At 31.3% G+C, this 23,799-nt stretch overlaps 1 protein-coding gene across 3 annotated transcripts in view; it reads right to left on the minus strand.

Annotated features, from left to right (window-relative positions):
- The window catches only part of LOC140443546 (arginine-hydroxylase NDUFAF5, mitochondrial-like), a 119,482-nt gene that overhangs the window by 78,937 nt on the left and 16,746 nt on the right, over window positions 1-23,799 (minus strand). Inside the window, exon 3 of one of the 3 annotated variants that reach the window (XM_072534861.1) lies at window positions 10,121-11,558. The exons of 1 other annotated variant lie outside the window; for it this stretch is intronic. In XM_072534861.1, the coding sequence (XP_072390962.1) occupies window positions 10,663-11,558 (896 nt within the window). In that variant the 3' untranslated portion in view covers window positions 10,121-10,662. Of the gene's footprint in view, window positions 1-10,120; window positions 11,559-23,799 lie in introns of those variants that run through there. One more of the 3 variants, XM_072534859.1, reaches the window with a different exon arrangement.

Genomic DNA, 23,799 nt, shown 5'->3' on the forward strand with positions numbered 1-23,799 from the left:
TGAGCTCTAGACTAAGGTTTAATCTTATAAAAAATGTTATTATGTTCATGAGTGTTTTCCTCGATTGTTCGATTCTTGTTAGGATCTCTTTTTTGAGTTACACTGGCTGTTGATATTTGCTCCCAAATATTTTATAGAAGTTACCTGTTCTATTATTTGTTCCTAGACATACAAATGTACGTTTGTTGGTATCTTTGAAAATACTAGAATTTTAGTTTTGGAAACGATTAGATGTAAACCGCACATTTCGCTATGACGAACTACCGCATTTATTACATTTAGCTATGCGGTATTATCAGCGTACCTGATGTCTATGCTCGTTCCGTTAATCTTGAATCCACCTTGGATCTCGCCTAATGCTCTTCTGAATATAGATTCCGAATATATATTAAATGGGAAAATATTAAATAAGATGCAACCTTGTCGTACTCCTCGTCGGATTCTTATATCTTCAGGTTCTATAAAAGAGCTTCTCGAGTTCCCAATCTATTTCCTTAAGATACTATGAACAAATATCCATAACGATTTTAAACAATTTATGTTACTAATCAAAACAAGTTATGTTTATAATTTAAGGTTTTTTCAGGGTGCACTTTTAAATGTTTTTGTAAATTAGATGTCTTAGTATACTGCTTAAAACAAATTTCACACATGAACCTAAACCTTTTTTAGAGTGCAATCTAAAATATTGTTTTGTACTGTTAAACGCCGTTGGACTTGTTGAGAAAATGACAACTTATTTCACACTCCAGATTTTTCTGCAGTGTGTCTTCTTAAATCATCGATTCGAGAAAACTGCTTCAATCAAATTTCACACTTTTAAGATTTTTTTTAATTGTGCACATTGAAAGGATTTTTTAAACTTCTTGTTTTACTAAATTGCTTAAAACGAATTTTACAATGATAAGGATTTTCTCCAGTATGCATTCCCAAATGACTTTTCAAATCATACGCTTGAGTAAACTGATTAAAAAACTGGTAAGGTTTTTTTCCACTGTGCACCGTCAAATGACTTTTCAAACTGTCGGTTTGACTGAACTGCATAAAACAAATTTTAAACTGGCAAGGTTTTTCTCCAGTGTACACTCATGGTCCAGTGTCATGGTGCAGTATATTAGTTAAAGCAAATTTCACACTTGTTTAGTTTGTTCTTACATGTTGATTTAATTGAACGTTTCTAGCAAATTCCGAAAGTGGCAAAAACTCGATATTGATGATAGGATTTCAGTGGCTGTAAATTACGTTTTGTCTAAGCTAGGAATAGGCACGTCTATCAACTTTCTCAAACATTGTATTGTGCAATAATAGAGCCTCACAATCTGCAAGATTTCTGCCACCTTATCAATATTCAGTATTTCAATATAATGAAAATCAAATTGATAAAATAAAAAGAAGCATTGGAAATTATATTAGATAATTCAAAAATTTGAATCTACTTCTCATTGTTCATGACTTTTATTAGATGGTAAAGTTTAGAATATAATAACAGACACGAAGCAGGGGCAGATACACGGGGAAAAAAGGAAAATCCCCCCAAAAAGGTCCAAAATAAAAGAAAACCTTTTATTTATGTGTTTTGTATGTAGTTTGGGTTTGTCTTTCAGTTGGTATTTCATTGGAAGTTCCTCCCCCCAGGCAAATGTCTAGATTCGCCACTGACACGAAGTCGATGCAATCTTGCCCAATCTGTCAAGAAACGCCTAAACAATTTAATGATTTTGCGAACATTAAATGTGAAACAGAAATCTTTTTACCTAATCCAAAGTCACTGCAGTACGGAATTAGTCCTTTGCCCTGTTGGATTCGATTTTTGGAGTGTTCATATCTCGTACAGACTGAATTTTAAAGTATGACAGATGAGAGGACAAGATGTCAAAGATGAATATGTGAGACGAAAAAAAGATATCCAAATGATTTGTTCTGAAGCTATTTTCTTGTGGCATTTTAAAGTAATTACTATTTAAATGGGAATAAGCCACAATTAAAGGTTAAACTAAGTTTGTTGACGTTTCAAATTCCACTTCTCAGAAATCGTTCTTAAAATACAAACATTAATTTTATCTGACTCATTTATATTGACAATTCAGACATACATTATACATTTTAAAGTAGACGACTTTAAAATGATATTGCCAATATTGTTGAGTTGCGTTCCTGGGACGACTTTACTTGTAAGATAGTTCATTCGATTGCATGAAATCAACTTTCAACTTGAGAATATCCGTCAGAAAAAATCATAGCATGTAAATCGTCTTTAAAAAGACAAACACATGCTATGATGACAGTAAAATTCTCCTGTTAGTGATTCCATATTATAAATTATGAGGGAAAAACCAGGAAAAAAACCTCATAATACTATCCCGACATGGTAAGTATTTGGTCGTGCATTTAGTTTACCTTCGATAAACACCAAATTCTGATTGTATATGTTTGTTATTTAAAAAACATAAATGATGTATCCTCTATATGTTACTGACTTAATAATACTGGTATTTTCCTTTTAATAAATTCCTCTTAATGTGGATAACCAGATCCTACTACATTCTGCCGAGGAATTTGCGACACAATTGGTCTCATTTAGCATAATTAGAGCCACTTCTTTGATTTTTCTCTTTTTACCATGTTTCTTTTAGGACTATATTTGAATCATTCCATTGAACCCTATGTTCATTATCCCATGCGTGTTTACATATTTGAGATCTATCAAATTCTCTATTTTTAATATAAGATTGATGTTCGCTTATTCTAACATTTAATGGCCTTGATGTTTCACCTAAATAGAACTGATCGCATTCACAAGGTATTTTATAAATGCAATTCTTTGTCCTTTCTTGTTCATTGTTAGGTTTGGTTTTAGACAAAATAGATCTCAATGTGTTTGTTGTTTTGAATGTTGAATTTATTTCCTATCCTTTTAAGTTTTTCTGATGATCCTTTTATGTATGGTATTGTTATTTTCCTCGTAGTATTCCTTGTGTATGCTGTAGGATCTTGTTCTGTTCTATTCGGTCGATTGTTGAAAATTCCTTATAATATCATTTTTAAATAAAACAGATGTTACCAAATGTTTTTCCTCCAATAACGAATTTTCGTTAGAACAAGTAATTTTGGCTCTATCGTATAAGGATTTAATGATCCATTTTTAATATTAATATTGTGATTTGATTTGAAATTTAAATATCTGTTGGTGTGTGCTGGTTTTCTATACACCTGAGTCTCATATCCAGTATCGTTCTTAGAGATTAAAACATCCAGGAAAGGTAGTGTGTTATTATATTCCTTTTTCACGGTAAATGTTCTTTATCGTTTATATCATCCAGGAATGTGTCCAACAGCTCTGATCCATGAGGCCATATTGAGAATACATGTCATCATCTATATATCTTCACCATACTGTGGGTTTTAAATTTTGTTTAGAAATAATATTTGTTTCAAAATCTTCCATAAATATATCGACTAATAATGGAGTTAAACTCATTGCTGGACCAAAATTTTGTTTATAGAATTCATTATTTAGTTGAAAATATGTATTATCAGTACATAATGTTAATAACTCCATTATAGCTGACATGTTTAGTCTAGTTCTAGTTGCCAATCTATCATCACTCTCTAATTTTGTCTTGACTATATTTAAAGTCTTATCTAATGGCACATTCGCAAATAAACTATTTATGTCAAAACTTACCAAAGTATTATTTGAATTATATTAAATATTTGATAATTTATTTAAAAAATGTTGTGTATTTTTTATAAATGTGTCATTTTTATTTGGAAATGGTTGTATATTTAATAAAAATTTTGATAGTTCACTACAAGAAGAATTCATGGTATTACAAATGGGTCTAAGTGGTATATTCGTTTTATGAACTTTCGGTACTCTATATCCCATTTAAATAGTAATCCAAATGATTCTTTGGAACAAATTAGGATTAAAAGGCATTTGAAGCTACAAAACTGTTTTCTGAATGCCTTGGACTATACTATACTTTTGTTTTTAACTTAAAAAGCATTTTAATTGCTTTGTCTTGAAAGTTTCCGACAAATGGCATTCTTTTTAACAAAACTGCTGCTCGACACGGCTAGGATTTACGTATCTCATTGCTCATGGTATCCCATGTCATCATCCGTCCATAAATTTCTAATGCACGGGGCTCAGATAATTGAAAATAACATATAGCCAGTGGAAAGGTTTGGTGTGGAAGCTTTTAAAGCCCGGAATAAGTATTACAAATCATATAGAAATGAGCATTGTAGAAAACACGATCGTATAGCCAATTTACATGACACGTTTTGTAGATTAATTAACACAACAAATCCTATTGTATCTTCTTCTCGTCTTCATCTGCGAATTAAAAAAAAAATATTATAACTTTCCACAGAAAATTTAAATGCGGATAATGACGAAGACAAGGAAGAAGACATAATTAAAATTTCAGAAATATTCTCATCCTTGAACGAAGTTGTGTTTCCGGATGAAAAAGTTGCGAATTAAAACGCATTTTCATAAAATATTAATAATTAAAAAAAAAATAAAAATTAAAAATAATAAAATGATTTTTATTTATTTTATAATTTTTTTTTTTTTTTTTTTTTTTTTTTTTGGCTTAGACTTATCGTCATACAGCCAGACACAAAAGGACTAAGACAGTCATCATTATAATTTTTACCTAAATGCCCTATCAAAATAAAAGATTATTACATCGATATTAGGAGAACAGGGACACACTCTTCTCGCCTAGGGACCTATCAAGGCATTTATTTATATAAGACACAACAACACTAGGTCACGGGGAGGAGGAAGTTATACAAATGGTTTAAGACAAAGGTAACAAGATTAACTCAATAATTTTTAGAGAATTATAATGATAATTTGCTGTCTTTTAAAAATTTAATTAAGGAGTTGTAAATATCTACAGAGCCAAGTGATAATAAATATAGTATATTCCAAGGAGCTGCTATTTTATATTTTAATAAATCATTTATAAGTTTGGATGAGAAGACTCTGTTTTTAGAACAACCAAAAAATATATGATCTAAATCACTTTCCTCTCCACAATGCTCACATTTTTCATCATCCAAAACCTTTATTTTAAATAAGTGCTTTGGATAACATGCGTGTCCGAAACGTATTCTAATAATGGAGGTTATGTGCCTCCTGGAAGCTCTAAAAGACTTGTACCAAGGAAATTTGGGAATATCTGGCTGAATTATCGAGTATCTATTTTGGTTCACAAAAGAGTATTCCTTCCACTGGTAGCTCCACTCTCGAAGTAATGTTAACTTGCAAGAAACAATACTGTCAGAAAGCGTTACTTTATGTAGAATACCAGTATCGGTTAAAATGCTTTCTTTGGCTAATAAGTCGACATATTCATTATGTTCAAATCCTGCATGTGCTTTAATCCAGAGAAAATGTACATTGATTCCTTTAGTTAAAAGAGTTTGAATAATATGTTTAATTCTATAAATGTATGGGCAGTCTTGTAAGTTAGGTGGTCCATATTTACCAATGGATTTTAATACTGCTAAGGAGTCCGACAAAATTAGAATATGGGCAAACTCAACTTCAGCTACATATAATAAAGCTTCATATATTGCAATAGCCTCTGCTGTATAAATCGAAGTTTCCGGGTTCAGTTTGAATTTCTTTTCTATATGTTCCGATGGTATAAAAAAAGCGCATCCGGTTCCATCTGGAGATTTAGACGCATCTGTATATAGAGCTATTGCCTCTTTGTATTTGCTTGTTATAGATAGAACAATATTTTTATTTAAATATATATTTTCACTATAATTTGGTACAATAATATCTGTATGTAAAAAGAAAGAAGAGTAATTTTTGAATATGTAGTTCGTTTTATCTATATTTTTTAAAAGTGCTATATTTTGATTATACGCTTCGCAAAGTAAGGGAGATTTCTTTTTTTGCCAATATTTATTTGTCAGGTCATGGCAATTCAAAGTGACTATCTTTTCGTATAGAGATGAGTTCAGTATGTATACTTTCATTAAATATTTTTTGGACAAAAACCTTCGTCTTATATTTAAAGGAGGTTCTAAGGCTTCCAAATATAAAGCTTGTACTGGAGTGGATCTCATGGCTCCTAAACATATTCGTAAGGCTGAGTTCTGTAAAACGTTGATTTTATTTAGTAGTACATTACTTGCTGATCCATACAAAACACTTCCGTAATCCAAAATAGATCGTATGTAAGCTTTGTAAAATAATAAACTTACTTCAACATCCGATCCCCACCAAGTTTTATTAATTGATTTAAGAAAGTTTAATCCCTTATTGCATCTGTTCAACATGTCATCAATATGTAACTTCCAGGTCAATTTCTGGTCGAGTATCATTCCCAGATATTTAATTGTGTTTTTAAGGGAAAATTGGTGCCCACCTAAATTGATTGTACTAGCATTAGGAAAGTTATGTCTGGTAAATAAACAAACTTGTGATTTACTGCAGGATAATTCGAAACCATTTTCTATAAACCATTTTTTATGGAATCCGTACACTTCATTCAGGTTTTCAATAGATTGCTGATATTTTTTGTGTTCTGTATACAAACAGAAATCGTCAGCATATTGTACAATATTAAATGCAATATTAGTAATAGTGATGTTGTGTAGATCTGCTGTGTAAATGTTAAACAAAATAGGACTCAAAACGGAGCCCTGAGGTAATCCTTTGTTATTAAGTCTAGGTCCTATAAGAGTATGATTGTCTTTTAAATAAATTATCCTATTTGTGTACAAGTTCACAACGTTAGAAGCAAACTGCGCTGGAATATGAAAAAATTTAATCATTTTTTCTTGGAGAATTGTAAGAGATACCGAGTCGTAAGCACCTTCGATGTCTAAAAATAAAGCAGGTACATAACTGTTCCTGGAAAAACTATTCTGAATGTCTACAACAAGTGTTGTTAAGGAATCTAAGGTTCCATAACCTTTCTTAAAGCCATGTTGGTTAGCGGGTAAGAGACTTTGATCCCTTAGCCACCAATCTAACCTAATTTTAATCATCCGTTCAAGAGTCTTCAATATACATGATAATAATGAAATAGGTCGGTAAGCTTCAGCTAATTTAGGGTTTTTTCCCGGTTTGGGAATAGGGACAACTATAATACGCTTAAAATCGATTATGCCTTTACCCTCAAAAATTATCTGGTTAAATATATTTAAAAGTAATTCTTTTGTGTTATCTGGCAAATTTTGTATCATAGGATATTTGACTGCATCATATCCTGGTGAGGTACTAACGCGATTATCAAGGGCAAACTCTAATTCAGCTCTTGAAAAAGGTGTTAAGAGAAAATGATTCTGATCAGATGAGAGAGTTTCAGATGGTATTACATCTATCTGATTATTTACGTAAGGTGGAGCTATTTTATCAAAAAAGTCGTCTACCCATGTGTTACTTAGAGGCAGTGGAAAGTTAACTTTTTTCCTGTTCATTTTCCTTGCTTGGTTCCAAATAAGACTAGATGGAGTTTGTTTATTTAATTTTGAACACCATTCAACCCAACTTTGTTTGGCCTTTAATTTCAGGAATTTTTTGACACGAGCATTCACTTCTTTGCATTTACAAAAATTTTCAAGAGAAGGATTTTTTTTGTAGTTTACTTTCTTTCTTTCCGCAACGGATTCATCACATTCCGAATCCCACCACGGAGCGGGAGTACGTTTACATTTAAATGATTTATATTGACAAATTGATTGTTTAGAAGCTTCATTAATACAGTCAATAAGGAAATTATATTTTTCTTGCGTGTCTGAGTAGGCGTGAGGGTTGTTAGTTAATAAGGTTTCAATAAACTGAGAGTATAATGATCAATTGGCTTTTTTAATGTTCCACTTACTGCTGGGATAAATGATATTCGCATCAGTTCCCAAGATATCGATTACAATCCTTATAACGAAGTGATTTGATCCCAAACTATCAGTATCTACAGACCACGAAATTTTATCAAAGAGAGAAGGTGAGCTAAATGTGACATCAATCATGGAATCTGTGTTTCCTGGTCTCGTTTGGCAAGTTGGTTGTCCATTATTCATTACCACATAATCTAGATTCTGAATTGTCTCCACAATTTGATGGCCTGTTTTATCATTTTTAGATGAGCCCCACAGAGAATTATGTGCGTTCATATCTCCTCCAATGATACAAGGGTGTTTTAATTGAGAAAATAACTTATCCCAATCTTCGGTGTTAGTTTTAGCTTTCGGACACCTATATACAGAGAGTAAAGTTAAATGACTTTTGTTATAGTTTTGTTATAGATTTTAATACCACAAGCAAGCAATTCTTTATTATAATTTTTTTTAAATTTTTATGTTTTCAAAGGGAATACCAGTTTTAATTAAAATAGCAACTCCGGAATAGCCGTCATCCCGATCTTCGCGCATTACATTATACCCTCTATAACTATAAACAACATCCCGTTTAAACCAAGTTTCACTTATTAAAGCTATATCAATATCTTCGGTTATTAAAAAGTTGAGAAGGCTGTTTTTGTTAGCAACAGCTGATCGAGCATTCCATTGTATTATTTTGAGTTTAGCTTTGAAAGTAATTAGATTAGTTATTTTTTAAAAATATTATCTAAAACATTATTAATACCTTTGGCTAACATATTGATATCAAGTGATTTTGCCTGTTCTAAACAATTAATATTTTGAATAAAATCTGAGAAAAGAATTACTAAAGAATCTACTAATTTATTTTTATCATTGTCTACAGTTGAAAAACTTTCCTTGTTTAAGGGTGGTAAAGGTTGAGATGGTCCAAATCTGAAAGGGATGTGAGGAGATGTAGGATATTCGAAAGTTGGAGATGATACTTTTCTTTTTTTATTTTCTCTATAATCAGTGCTTGATTTACTACAACTTGGTTGACTAATATTTTTGGTTTTCTGTAAATTAGGCCTCAATAGGTTGGAATAAGCAGGTTTATTAACTTCAGATGTGTTAGTTAATTTTGGAAACTCTCTATCTGAATTTGACAATATTTCAAATCTGTTATTACAAATAAGACCAGAAAAAGAAGAATCGTTTAAATTTTTGGCCTCCAAATATGAAATTTTATGTTCAATCATGATATTTTTTATTTTTTTTTGATGTTCGAAAAAAGGACAGTTTTTAGAGATCGATATATGCTTATCACTTTTACAATGTATGCAATACATTTTTTTTTCATCACATGTATGTGTATCAGTTTTTATTTCTCCACATCGTATGCAGTATTCCTGTGTACCTTTACATTGTCTAGAAATGTGTCCAAATTTGAGGCATTTATAACATTGTGTAACTTTACCTAACAATTTTTCAACTTGAAAATATACATAATTAATTACAACATAGTTTGGTAAACAATTGCCTTCAAATGTAATTATAACATTACGTCTAGGTACATATTCTGTATTTCCATCTTTTTCTATTTTCCTGTGCATTCTTTTAATATCAATAATTTGTGAACTAGAGGTCATATATTTTTTCAAATATTCAATGTTGTATTTGGTATCGACATCACGTATCAGCCCTTTGATTTCTAAGAGGTGATTGGGAATGTACGCCTTTAAATTATCGTCTTTTAAATGACTATTACTGACTAATTTATTTGCATCCAAAATAGATTTGAGGATTACTTTAACACGGTTTCTTCCTATACTTTTAATTTCCTTAATATTGTTGATTTTTAATTTTTGATGTAAAATATCACCCACAACCATAGGGTGCAATCGGCCTATATTCTGATCATTGGTCTTTTCAAACATATACACAACAATTTTGAAAGTCGAAATTATTAGAATTAATATTAAAAAGTTTTACTTCCCTCGTAGCAGGAGAAACGGTGGTATTAATTCCTGTATCCATATCTTGTTCACTAACACTAACAACTTCAGCAGTATTTAGTTCGCGCATTTGCGTCTTATTGGTATTCTCCCCCATCAGGGGAGAATATTTTCACTTTTTATCACTATTTTACAATAATATGTAAATATTTTTAAACACCACGAAATTTAAATATTCTAATTGTCACAAAAACTGGGAGCTTAATGACTTTATCGATAATCACGTCTACCCGATATCAATGTATCGCTTTGACTGTAATATAATTAAATTAATAGAAATGAATTAATTTAATAAAATACATTTTAATTTTATTTTTATTATAATAATATTCTTTTCTGTGTATTACACTATTTTCAAATATTGGATCCGCCATTTAGAATGATCTTTTCTAGTAAATTGTTTAAAACAAATTTCATACTTCTAAGATTTTTCCCCAGTTTGGGTTCTCAAATGTCTTTAAATTATTCATTCGAGAAAAATGCTTAAAACAAATTTCATACTGATAAGGTTTTTCTCCAGTGTGTACATTCAAATGCCTTTTCAAACTTGCTTTTTCACTAAATTGCTTAAAACAAATTTCACACTGGTAAGTTTTTTCTCCAGTGTATACTCTCTAATAGTTTTTCAAACTTCCTGTTTGACTAAATTGCTTAAAACAAATTTTATACCGGTAGGGTTTTTCTCCAGCGTGCACTCTCAAATGCTTTTTTAAACACCCTGTTTCATTAAACTGCTTAAAACAAATTTAACACTGAAAAGATTTTTCTTCAGTGTGCACCCTGAAATGTCTTTTCAAATCTCACACTTCTATAGTTTGTTTCCAGTGTGCGTTATTAGATGTTGATTTAAATGAGATTTTCTAATAAATTCTTTAAAACAAATTTCACACTTATAAGATCTTTCCCCAGTGTGCACTTTCAAATGCATTTTCAAACTTTCCGTTCGGCTGAACTGCATAAAACAAATTTTACACTGGCAAGGTTTTTCTCCAGCATGCACTTTTAAATGTCTGTTCAAATTACATGCTGCAGTATATTGGTTAAAACAAATTTCACACTTGTATAGTTTGTTTCCAGTGTGCGTTCTAAGATGTTGATTTAAATAATCTTTTCTAGCAAATTGTTTAAAACAAATTTCACACTTGTAAGATTTTTCTCCAGTGTGCGTTTTTACATGTTGATTTAAATAATCTTTTCTAGTAAATTGTTTACAACAAAATTCACACATATAAGATTTTTCTCCAGTGTGCACTTTCAAATGCTTTTTCAAACTTTCTGTTCGACTGAACTGCCTAAAACAAATTTTACACTGGCAAGGTTTTTCTCCAGCGTGCACTTTCAAATGTCTGTTCAAACTACATGCCGCAGTATATTGATTTAAGCAAAATTCACACTTGTATAGTTTGTTTCCAGTGTGTGTTCTTATATGTTGATTTAAATAATCTTTTCTAGCAAATGATTTAAAACAAATTTCACACTTAAAAGATTTTTCTCCAGTGTGCGTTCTTACATGTTTAATTAAATAATCTTTCCTAGAAAATCGTTTAAAACAAATTTCACAGGTATAATCCTTCTCTTTATTGTCTGTTCCAAAATGGTTTTTCAATTTATCTACTCCAGTAATTTGTTTAAAACAAATTTCATATTTGTAAAGTTGTTCGCCAGTCTGTACTTCTATATGTTTGTTTCTGTTCTTGAAAAAACCTAAAATAAAAACCAAACTTTAAAAATTTGTTTATGCGGAATATACAGGGCAAAAAAATGTAAATGGGGGTTCACGTGAAAGGTCCATTAGAATTCTGTTACGACCATACAACTTTAATTCTCGACCGTTTGAAAGGTATTTAAAAATTCTTTAATATATCAGTTTCCACAATTTTTTTCCTCATTTGGTTCAATTTTGACAATTGAAAATCATAAAATTTTGCAATCTATTGTTGTTCTTGACCTATAAATTAACACTTATCTTTTGCGGTTTTGTAAACCATTTCATCAAAAAGTTGACATTATAAAAAAAATGGGGTATTGTGAGTTAAAATCGATCCACTGGCCTCAGAGATATAGCTCTTCAAATATAGGGTAAAAAGGGCTACTTTTGACCATTTCGAGGGGCATATCTCAGGTTCAGCTGCGCCTAGAGGACTAAATAAATAGCTATAGGCTACTTTTTTAAAGTACAATGATATACTAAAAACTGGTAACAATCTACAGCCCCTCCAATTTTATTTTAATTTGATTGTATTTTATTTTATTTAAATTTATTGAATATTATTTTTTTTTATTTAATTAATGGCTTTGGATAACTTGATCCATTCAGCCACGATAATGTATTTGACTACTTGAATTTGTTAATGATGTATTGACCTATTGCATTTCTTAACAAAATAGTACTTCACATAGAGCTAGATTAAAATTATAATGTAAACGTCAGTATCACAAGAATCAGTAGATTGATAAAAAACCATACATTCATTCGTTTCATTCAATGCCCTAACCAACTTAAAGTGAATATTTAGAACCAACAAGGGATTACATAATGTAGGGATACTTTTCACGCTAAGGTGCCTTTCATAGCGACTTTATTACAACACAAGACAGGTAACGGCTAGGAGGTAACTATATAACATAAGGATAGACAGAGGGAACAAAGCTAGATTTATACATTCACATTACACATTCCATCCTAAATTTTTCTTTTAGTCCTTTTTAAATATTCCCAAAAAATTTGGTTAAACCTAATATTATGACGAGAGATATATAAAATGGAAGATTGACACCGAGGAAGAGGTATTTGTTCTTTTATCAGATTTTCCAATAGATACTTAATAGCAGCATCATTATATAATGCACCCGAACATCCAATGATTGATATCGTCAGTTACCATTACAATCACAAAGTTCGGTTTCACTTAAATTAAACCTATGAAGATAGGCTTTCACAGTAGCATGATTAACAAGGCATCTAACAAACATTGAATATACTCTTCTACTGGGATGACTTCTTGCAGCAAAAGGCACAGTAGGTAAAACAGGGTGAATTTTTGTATAAAGGTTACTTCTGTTACAAAAAGCATTCCATTCAATTTCCCAGTTTTCTTCTAATTCTTGTTTACGCAGCGAGACTAAATCACTTCTATTGAGCCAGCTAATTTCTAACCCTTTTGAAGCCGCTTCTTTAGCAAAATAATCTGCTTTGGCGTTACCCGAGATACCAGCATGTCCTTTTACCCAAATGGAAGAGACTGAATTATTTCTTTCAAGTAGCTTTAGTTGATTTTCTAAAATTTTGACGATAATACTGTTTTTGTATAAATGCTTATGCGAATTATCTAAAGCAGACAACGCAGATTTTGAATCCGACATGATTACTATTTGTTGATCAGACATTCTTTTCTCAATAGTCCATTCCAGAGCTTGATATATTGCAAACAGTTCTGCGGAATAAATGGAACATTGTTGGTTTAATTTAAACGTAATGTGTTCTTGATTGTTTTGGATATATACCGCACAACCAACTCCCAAAATGGATTTTGACCCATCTGTGAAAATCCTATGGCTTATCAAATTTGGCAAGTTGTTTCTGAATTTGAATGGCGTTGTTATCATCAAAAGTAGGGAAATAAACTTTGGTTTGGGAATAAAGAATATTGAAATTAGATTGGAAGAAATTAGTTTCAGCTGGGATTTCTAAATAGGAAGAAACATTAGGAAATGCTATAGCTAAAGTTGGAGAATTTTTGTTATACCACCATTTGTCAACTAAGTTAGACACAGATATGCCGGATATTTTTTGCAATAGGTAGGATTGGTTATTACTTTGACATTTAAGGATAAACTTTTCAGCTAAAAAAAGACGTCTTAAATGTAGTGGAGGTTCCATACATTCGGCTAATAGATTTTCAGTAGGCGTAGATTTAAGTGCACCTAAAACCAAACGTAGAGCTTTGTACTGGATTCGGTCTAATTTTTTAAGTCTAGTATTTGTAGCAGACCCATATAAAAAGCAACCATAGTCAAGAACTGACCTGGTATATGCCCTATAAAACATTAGATTAACCTTAGGATCAGCGCCCCATTGGTGACGGTTAACTACTTTTAAAATATTTAGGCTTTTTTCGCATTTAATTAAACAGTTATTAATATGTTCTTCCCATGTTAATTTAGTATCAAGTGTGACGCCAATATAAGTATAGTGTTTTTGGACCGGTATACTTAGATTATCAATTCTAATGCTGGATATATTCGGTAAGCGATGACGAGTAAACAACAACACAGCGGATTTATTCGAAGTAAGTTCCAACCCTTGGTTAAGAAAGTATTCTCTTGCACTGTACATAATTCGTTTTATTGAATCAATACATTCCTGATAAGAATTTTTAGAAGAATAAAGACAGAAATCATCGGCGTATTGTAAAATATTACAATTAATTCCCATACCGTGTAGATCCATAGTATATAGATTAAACAAGAGAGGACTAAGCACAGATCCCTGCGGCAAACCTTGACCGAACTAACCTTGGACCAATCAATTTATTATTGCACCGAATGAATACGTGTCTATTAACAAATAGATTAACCAATACCTGTGCACATCTAGTTGGGACTCCTATATGTCTTAGTTTTTCGAAAAGTAAGTTTAAGATAACATTATCATATGTTCCCGAAATATCTAGAAAAAGTGCTGCCAAATAATTATTATTTGAGTAGGACAATTGGATATCAGTAGTTAATTGTGACAGACAGTCGATGGTTCCTTTATTTCTCCGAAAGCCTAACTGAGCTACCGGGAATATGCCTTCTTTTTCACGCCACCTTTATTCTATTTTATTTCATTTTATTCTAATTTATTTTATGTTACCTTAGTTTTATTGTATTCTATTTTAATTTTATTTTATTTTACTCTATTGTATTCTATTCCATTCCATTTTATCCTATTTTAGTCTAGTTTTTCCTATTTCAATGTATTTTATTCTATTTTATTTTAATTTTACTTTATTTCATTTTAATTGCAATTTGTATTGTATTCTATCCCATTTTATTCTATTTTCTTTTATTTTATTCGACGTATTTCCATTTTAGTTTAATTTATTTTATTTCATTCTATTTTATTTTGTTTTATTTTACTCTATTTCAATGTATTTTATTCTATTTTATTTTATTTTAACAAACAGGTTTTGACTTATCACTGAACTTAAAATCTACCTAACAATATATATGTTGTCAAGTCTCCCTTTAAGAAAAGGTAACTTTTTAATGTTGTTGTTGGTGGTCGTCCAGCGCTTTGCGTCGTGTTCTCTTTCGCGAAATAAAGTCGTTGTGCATTCACCAGGCTAAATTAACTACAGGGGATGCCATTTGTGTACGGAAAATGAAGAAATTCTCCAAACCGCCTCATTGATATATCTTCCCATCTGATATATTGAAAATTCATCATTATTATTTGGAGTCGCAATAATAAATACAGCATTGACATTATGTCAATCTATCAATACTGACATTAGGGAATTAATGAAATCATAAGATGGCATAATAAATTAATGCTATTGTCAAATCAACTGGCTTACAAATATCGGACCGAACTATCAGAAGAAAGTTGTGTGAAAATGGATTGCAAGCACGAACTCCTAGAAAGAAGCCGTTCCTGAACAAAAAAACAGGGACAAAAACGCACTGATTGGGCTTTAACACACAGAGAGTGGGCAGAAGAACAGTGGAGTAAGGTAATTTGGAGCGATGAAACCAGAATCTCTAACTTTGGGAGTGAGAGAGTGAAGTTTGTTTGCCACTGACTGGGGAGAGACCTTTTGCCCCAGTGTACTACGGTCACTATGAAGCATCCTGTGAGTGTCATGGTATGGTCTGGTATGACTACTAATGGAGTTGGGCGTTTAGAAGTAATAGAGGGCAATATTAATACAAAAAAAAATCATGAAGAGATAAGCCAAATTGCTACCGACTATCAGAAATTTGTTTGAAGGGGATGCCCAACAATACATCTTCCAGCAGGATGGAACACCTTGTCATACGGCTAAGACTTCCATGGAATGGTTGAGAAACCATGACGTTACTACCCTGTCTTGGCCTGGAAATAGTCCCGATCTAAATCCAATAGAAAATTTATGGTCAAGGCTGAAAATGGTAGTACCACGCCGAAACCCAAATAACAAGAGAGAACTGATAGAAGCCATTATTCAAAACTGGTTTAGAGTTATTATGCCAGAAGATTTGGCTTGTATCGTGAACTCCATGCCTCGCAGAATCGAGTATGTCCTAAAAAACAAAGGTTATCCCACAAAATACTACTTTTCTTGATAATAACCATTGTACCATTGTTTAAAAGTATATCTACTAATAGCTAATGGTTGTTGTTTGATTTGTTTTTAAATTTTTAGAGGGTTTTTTCTCTTAAAACAGATGTTAAATATTAAGTAGAAGCATAAAACGATGCAATAAAATTATATAGGATGAATGCTGATAACAAAACTAAAATTTTTGTAAAGTTTCCAGAATTTTGGCCACTAGCGTATATATATATATATACAGTAAAACCTCCCTTAACCGAAACCTTTTTAACCGAAACCTCGTTTAACCGAAATGGCTGTTTCAATAATTTCGTTAATAAAAAGTAAATTTTTATCGCAAAACGTAAACAGTTCCATTAATTTCACTCACCGATTGATGTCTATGTGTGTTTGAAAATCAAAAAAACCAAGAGCTCTAAAAGATATTTCCAAAAAAGCACTTCCAGCTTTTTATAGAGGCCAATAATGCTCATGGATGTCGACCACTTTATTTTCAGAATGGTTCTAACATGAATTCGTCCCAAGTGTAAAATTCTTTTTTAAATCAAAAAACGTTCCCATCAAAGCATTGTTGCATGTTGACAATGCGCCAACTCACCGTCAAAATCTACAAAATGGTGACAATTGTCAGATTTTTGCCACCGAATGTCACGAGCTTAATTCAGCCGTTCGACCAGGGAGTAATAGAGACCTTCAACAGACATTATAGAGGAACATTCTTAAGACATCTTTTATTACAGAAGACAAATGAATTCAAAAGTGTTGATTCTCAAATCTTTAACAATGAAACATGTTGTTTATTGGTGCGCTGAGTCATGGGCCAAGATCAAATCTTCAAATGCTGGAACAAACTTTTTGATGGGATTTTGATTGACGATCCTGGAGAAGAAAATGGTAAAGAAACGAGAGAAAAAATTAAACATTTATAATAAAAAATTTTGCCGGGATCTGACGAAAATAACCAAGAAGAGATACGTGAGTAGTTAGCAGCCGATGACTCAGAAAGTGAATTCATCGACCAGGACATCATTGATATGGTTCTTCATTCAGACAACCTAAGCGTATCAGGCGACGAAGATGACGACTCAACAGACAACAAGCAGCACGAGACCGCCGACTCGCGGTCGGCGGTGTCATGCTGCCTTCAATGATTTTCAATGCCTTAGAGGTAAGAATTTTATACAGTAGGCCTAATTAGTTAGGGACACGACTAGGTTCTTAATTTTTGTTGTCATTGCATAAAGTTTTGTCCTTGTCAGATTGCTTTAAGTTTCGTCGAACACTCGAATGAGGCAAACTCATGACGTTCAAATGAACGATGGAGAGATATAGCTGCAAAACATCGTTGTCAGACAAAAACGCAAAAGAAAATAGAAGATTTCTTTAAAGAAGCATGTTAAACTTATTCATTTTCCTTAATTTTATTACTTTATTCTGTATTTACTTATTAGAAAACATTACGAAATCCCCTTATAGTATTTTTTAATATTAATACTTTGACCAAGAATACTATAAAAAACAATTTTATTTTTAACCGAAATTCTTGTTATCCGAAACGGCCTCCCCCCCAATTATTTCGGTTAACGGAGGTTTTACTGTATATATATATATATATATATATATATATATATATATATATATATATATATATATATATATATATATATATATATATGCATGCCTATTTGTGTGTCCTTTATTAAAGGATGACATAAAACATGTCTTCAATAACTCTCTATTTATTTATTTAATCATAGCATCCTTTGTTAATCATAGTATGACGCCATCTATTAGTTATATTGCGATTTTTAATAAATTATCTAATTTGGTGCAGTTGTTCTGTGATCAAGTGATGCCCGTACAAACATTTTGGTGATTCATTTTAATTAATATAGTTTAAAATGGGGAATAATGGATATAATAATAAGTTAGCATCACTTCATCAGTATCCTCTCAGCTATGCATTATCTTTTTCATGATGTAGAAACACATGTGCCAACGCCCACTACTATGTTAGGCGAAATACCAGGCTGAGACCTCAGGGCGATCAAGATACTGGCTCTAACTTGAAAATGAAACTAGGTCAATATCCAAGTTACTTGGATTCTGACTCGAGAGTAGAAATTTATTACTATCTGGAGTATCTCTTTCTAGGTTCAGGTATAGTAAAAATAATTTTGTGTGTCTGTATAGAATACTCAAAGTATAGCTTAAAAGCAATTTGACTTCATAACAATGGTTTCAATGCTTCTATTCTTGTTGCACATAGTGTTCTTGAAAGTGATCTATGAAAACTTGGTAATGATTCTTCAAAAACTCAAATATGAAGACCACAATTCAGCAACAAGCAGGTTACATCAAATGTCATTGTTTTTGATGTCTATGAGACAGTCAACTAAACTTGTATAATGAGCCATTGGCTGCAGTACTTACTATCAGTTTATAAAAAAAATTGGGAAAAACAGATACCCAATTTGTGAAAAAAAAAGTAAGATGCTAGGGCAAAACAGATTTCATTTTTGGTTTCAGCTCCTCATGAACTATATAAATCAGCCAATTTAACAAGCCAATTTAAAATTGGCCAATTATTGAACATCGACCTGTTAAAATTACAATTGTCAAAAAACTGTCAAGTTTAAACACAATTTTCAAAGTTTCTCACAAATTTTTACGATTTAAATAGTACTAAACACACAAATTCTACACGAAACGTATTTCAGAGCGGTTGTCTTTCGTGTAGTGTGTTAATCTAATTCACAAATTAGTCAGGTTTTTAGGTACTGTATATAGTATACATTAAATACGGTAAGTACATTGCAAAATTATTATGAATAATACTTCGGACGGAGACAATTTACCGTCGGTGAAGAATTCCCCAGACAGAGATGTCATAGAGAATAACATGGATGCAGGTAACAAAGTTTATAATTTAAATAATAAATATAATTCCACAGACATTGGACCATACTATGTTATTGTAGAACCTTGTGATATAAATAGTCGATTATCAGCTGTCAAAGTTGGTCATTATTTATTTAAAAACTCGATCTTCAAAAAAGACATTGTCGATATTAAGTTAATTGGTAGCAACAAAGTAAAAATTATATTTAAAACTTATAGTATTGCGAATTCTATTATAGGAAATCAATTGATTAAAGATGATAATTTAGTGTCTTACATTCCTAACTTCTTTAATCATAAAAAAACTATTATTAGAGAAGTGGACACCTTTTTGGACGAAAAATACAGAAAATATTGAAAGCGACAAAAAAGTTATTGACATTAAAAGAATGAAACGCAAAATTATTGATTCTGATAATGAGGTACAGTTTATACCAAGACAAATGGTTAACATTTATAGGAAATAACTTGTCACAATTTGTTAAGATTAATTTAGTAAGATTTATTGTTGAACCTTACAGTTACCCGGTCGTACAGTGTTTTAAGTGTCTCTGGTATGGCCATACAGCTAAATATTGCAAAAGCACAATAATTAAATGTAAAAAATGTGGACAAATCCATGATAATAAAGAAGATGCCGAATGCACTTATAACGATTATTGTATATACTGTGAAAAACATGACCATAAATATATATCAAAAAAATGTCCAAAATATCAGAAAGAATTTAAGATTAAAAATATTAGGTCTGAACAAAATGTATCTTTTAAGGAAGCCGAAGTTTTAATAAAGAATCCATCTTACTCCAAAACTGTTACAAATTATTATTATACAAATGAATTAAATAGTAATATCAACCCTAACGACTATTCTAACACAAGTAGTAAAAACTGGGTACTACGTCCCTTTACCCAACAACCTAAAAAACGAAAAGCAGTCTCTCCCGTTTCTGTAAATAAATCCCCCACTTTCAAAATTAAAAATATAAATTCAAATCTTATTATTCCTAATCCCCACAGAGAATCTTTTCAAAGAAAAATTAGAAACACAAATTTTACAAAAACTCCCAGATTTTTTGAAAATCTGTTTAATAAATTTAATTTAGTAATTCCAAATCAACAAATACTACAAGAGACACAAACAGAATTAAGAACAATTTTAGGTACAATCCATTACAACGATTCTGATAGTGACGATAATTATTATTAAATGATAAATGCAATTGTAACGCAATTGTAACTCAATTAATAAAAATAAACCCAATCTCTTTAATTTTCTTAACGAATCAATAGCTAAGTTTGACATAATATTTCTAAATAAAACTTGGCTATCTCAAAATAGAACATTCAATTTACTAGGTTTTAATATAATGCGTGTAGATAGATCAGATGGATACGGAGGCATTGCTATACTTATAAAAGATTGTCTAGTTTTTAATGAAATTCCAATCTGAAAAAATTTCCATTCTCAAATAGAAGTTTGTGCAGCATATATCAATGACCTTAAAATTTCCTTAGTTTGTATTTATAAACCTCCAAAAACACAGTAACTAAAAATGACTGGACTAAACTTTTTTCACAGCTGCAGGGTAATGTTGTTTTATGTGGCGATTTTAATTGTCATTACACTTGTTGGGGCTCCATATTAGATAGCACTCAAGGAAATCAATTGGCAGATGCCATCGATAATACTAACATGATTATTCTAAATGATGGACGACCGACCAAGATAGGCAGACTTAATGAAAGACCTTCCATTATTGATCTCACTTTAGTTTCTCCAAGTCTCGTTAGCCTTTCAGAATGGAATCCTATTAACGATACCCTTGGATCTAATCATTTTTCTATTCATATCACACTATCTCGAGAATACACTCCCGCTAATATCATACCTGCCGGAAATGGATTGAATCTTCAGATGACTGGATTCTGTTCCGAAACCTCATGGAATCACAATTTGATAAAAATAATTCCTTTGAATTCTTAATGAATTCAATAAATGACATAGTCTCAAAGTCAATAAAATTTTTGTCAAATAGTTGTAAAAAAAAACACCAAATCCCATCTGGTGGGACAATGAATGTACTATGATTGTTAAAAACAGAAAAGAGGCCTATACGATATATAAAAACAACACAAACTTTGAAAATTATCTCAAATTTAAATATATTCAAGCCAAAGCTAAATTGATTTTCAAGCAAAAGCAGCACCTATGTTGGAAGAATTTTATTAATAAATGAAATAAAAATACCCCAATCTCAAAAATTTGGAACTTCATAAAAAAAATATCTAACAAAAATTCAACTTTTAAAAAGCAGGTTATCTCTAAAGAACTAATAAACTAAATTTTTGATATTGTAGCACCTATCTTTGCACCAAATATGCTTAAAGGATCTAAACTGAATACTGTAAATCACTATATGGATACACATTTCAACATGGACAAACTAAAAGCTGCAATTAACACTTCTAGATGTACTGCCCTGGTCATGATTTTATTACATACGATATAATTCAAAATCTACCTGAGGTTGCTCTCGAATATATAATAAAAATATACAATGATTGGTGGGTAAATGGAAAATATATTGAACAGTTTAAACAAGTCACCATTTCTTTAATATTAAAACCTAATAAAGATAGAAACTTAGCTTCTTCCTATCGTCCTATATCCATTCTATCATAAAATGTTTGAAAGAATGATAAAAACAAGGCTAGAGTGGTATCTCAAGTACAATACTCTCTTACCTACTACTCAATATGGTTTTAGGAGGGGATATGGTACATTGGATGCAGTAACACGTTTAGTTAATGACATTCAAATAATATTCTCTTCTAATAAGTATCTTGCTGGTATATTTTATGATATAAAAGGGGCTTATGACTGTTAAAATAAATGTACTTACAACAAAAAATGGTTGATATTGGTTTGAGTGAAATGACTACTCTGAATATATTAGAATTATATTTCTCTCAATGTATATACATCAAAGACCATAGAAATGTATTGCATGGTCTAAGAATTGTTTATCATGGGTTGCCTCAGGGATTGGTACTTAGTCCTATATTATTTAATATATATTCTGCCAATATTCATTCACTTTTCTCTAATTCCATCAAATTTATCCAATATACAGATGATATCTGTATATACTCCATTCAAGATACTTATGATGCTTGCATTGAAGCTCTAGAGAATGTTATGAATACAGTGATTGCATGGACAGACGAAATAGGTATGACCCTCTCTACAGAAAAGTGTTCTATTATGTTTTTTGCCTAGCCTGACATGCACCAGGGAACCTTACCCTGTGTGGGCATACCCTGTCGGTAGTTAAGGAATATAAATATTTGGGTATCATACTTGACACAAAATTACTATGGTCCAGTCATATATGTTACCTAATAAGCAAATGAGGGAAAGGTTTTAATTTACTTTTAAGTGCATAACAAATCGAAGTTGGGACACAACCCCTAGTATAGCTTTAATGTTCTATAGGTCCATATGTGCAATCCATCATTGACTACGGATGTTGTTTATACAGATCTTCAAGTAATACCAACCTTAAAAAAATAGATTGAGTTCTATATAAATGTCTTAGAACTTGCATAAGTGGGAACTTCCTTTGAATTTACGCCGTCAGTTATTATCGCAAAAGTATTTGTTAGGTAAAACTAAAAGCCTGAGAGTCAAACATGATCAACACATTAAGTCATATTGTAAAAGAAGACTTAACAAACCAGTATTGGGAACTAAAAAATTCTTCCCTGCTCACAGAATCATTTAATGAGACCAATGGAGTCCAAAATTTGTTTGGTAGTAATAAATTACATCTTTAATAAAAACACAGAATTATAATTCCCAAGTATACTGAATCTCATCAAATAAATTACATCCTCCTAAAATCCATACTAGGTGATTTCTATAACAAAACTCTTATATTTACAGATGGATCTAAGACAAAGGAAGGTGTTGGTTGTGGTGTATTTATCCAAAATGCAAACCAATCATTGATATATAAATTACCACCTGTTTGCAGCATTTATACTGCCAAGCTTTTTGCAATTATAAAAGCTATTACCTGGTTAACAACCAATAACATACTGGAAAGAGTAATATTAACAGATTCCAAATCTGCATTAGACTCTATAAAAAATACAAAATTTGAAGGAATGAAGTGTCCTACGTTATGTTGTTTAAAAAACATAATTGGAAATTTAAATAATAACATTTATTTGGGTTAGAGGCCATGTAGGTACACCAGGGAAGGAAAAAGCTGATAATCTTGCTAAGGAAGCAGTGCATAATGGATACATTTGCAATATTTATATAGTACGGATTATATTTAACTCAATAAAAAATAAAATAAGGCTGAAATGGGAACAGCAATGGAAGAATATTGTTGAAAACTCACAAAATACATCCACTTCCCATACATACCACTCCCACCCCAATACATATTCAATTACTCGACTACCACATTCTTCTCGGCAAGTGTATTTCACTTAAAAACAAATCATGGTAGATTCCCATTGCATTTATTTAAGCTTGGAATATTACTGGCACCATCCTGCAGTTGGGATATAAGTTCTTACAGATCTCTTAACCATATTTTCTTTGGATGCAACAAATATTCAAAAAAATCTAATAAATTAATTCAAACTCTTATTGAAATGAAATATTTGCTTCTGTTAAGTCGATCACACATTTTGGCAAATGCTAATAGAGAAACCTTAGAATTG

Source organism: Diabrotica undecimpunctata, chromosome 6 (assembly GCF_040954645.1).
Source record: "Diabrotica undecimpunctata isolate CICGRU chromosome 6, icDiaUnde3, whole genome shotgun sequence".
Taxonomy (NCBI): domain Eukaryota; kingdom Metazoa; phylum Arthropoda; class Insecta; order Coleoptera; family Chrysomelidae; genus Diabrotica; species Diabrotica undecimpunctata.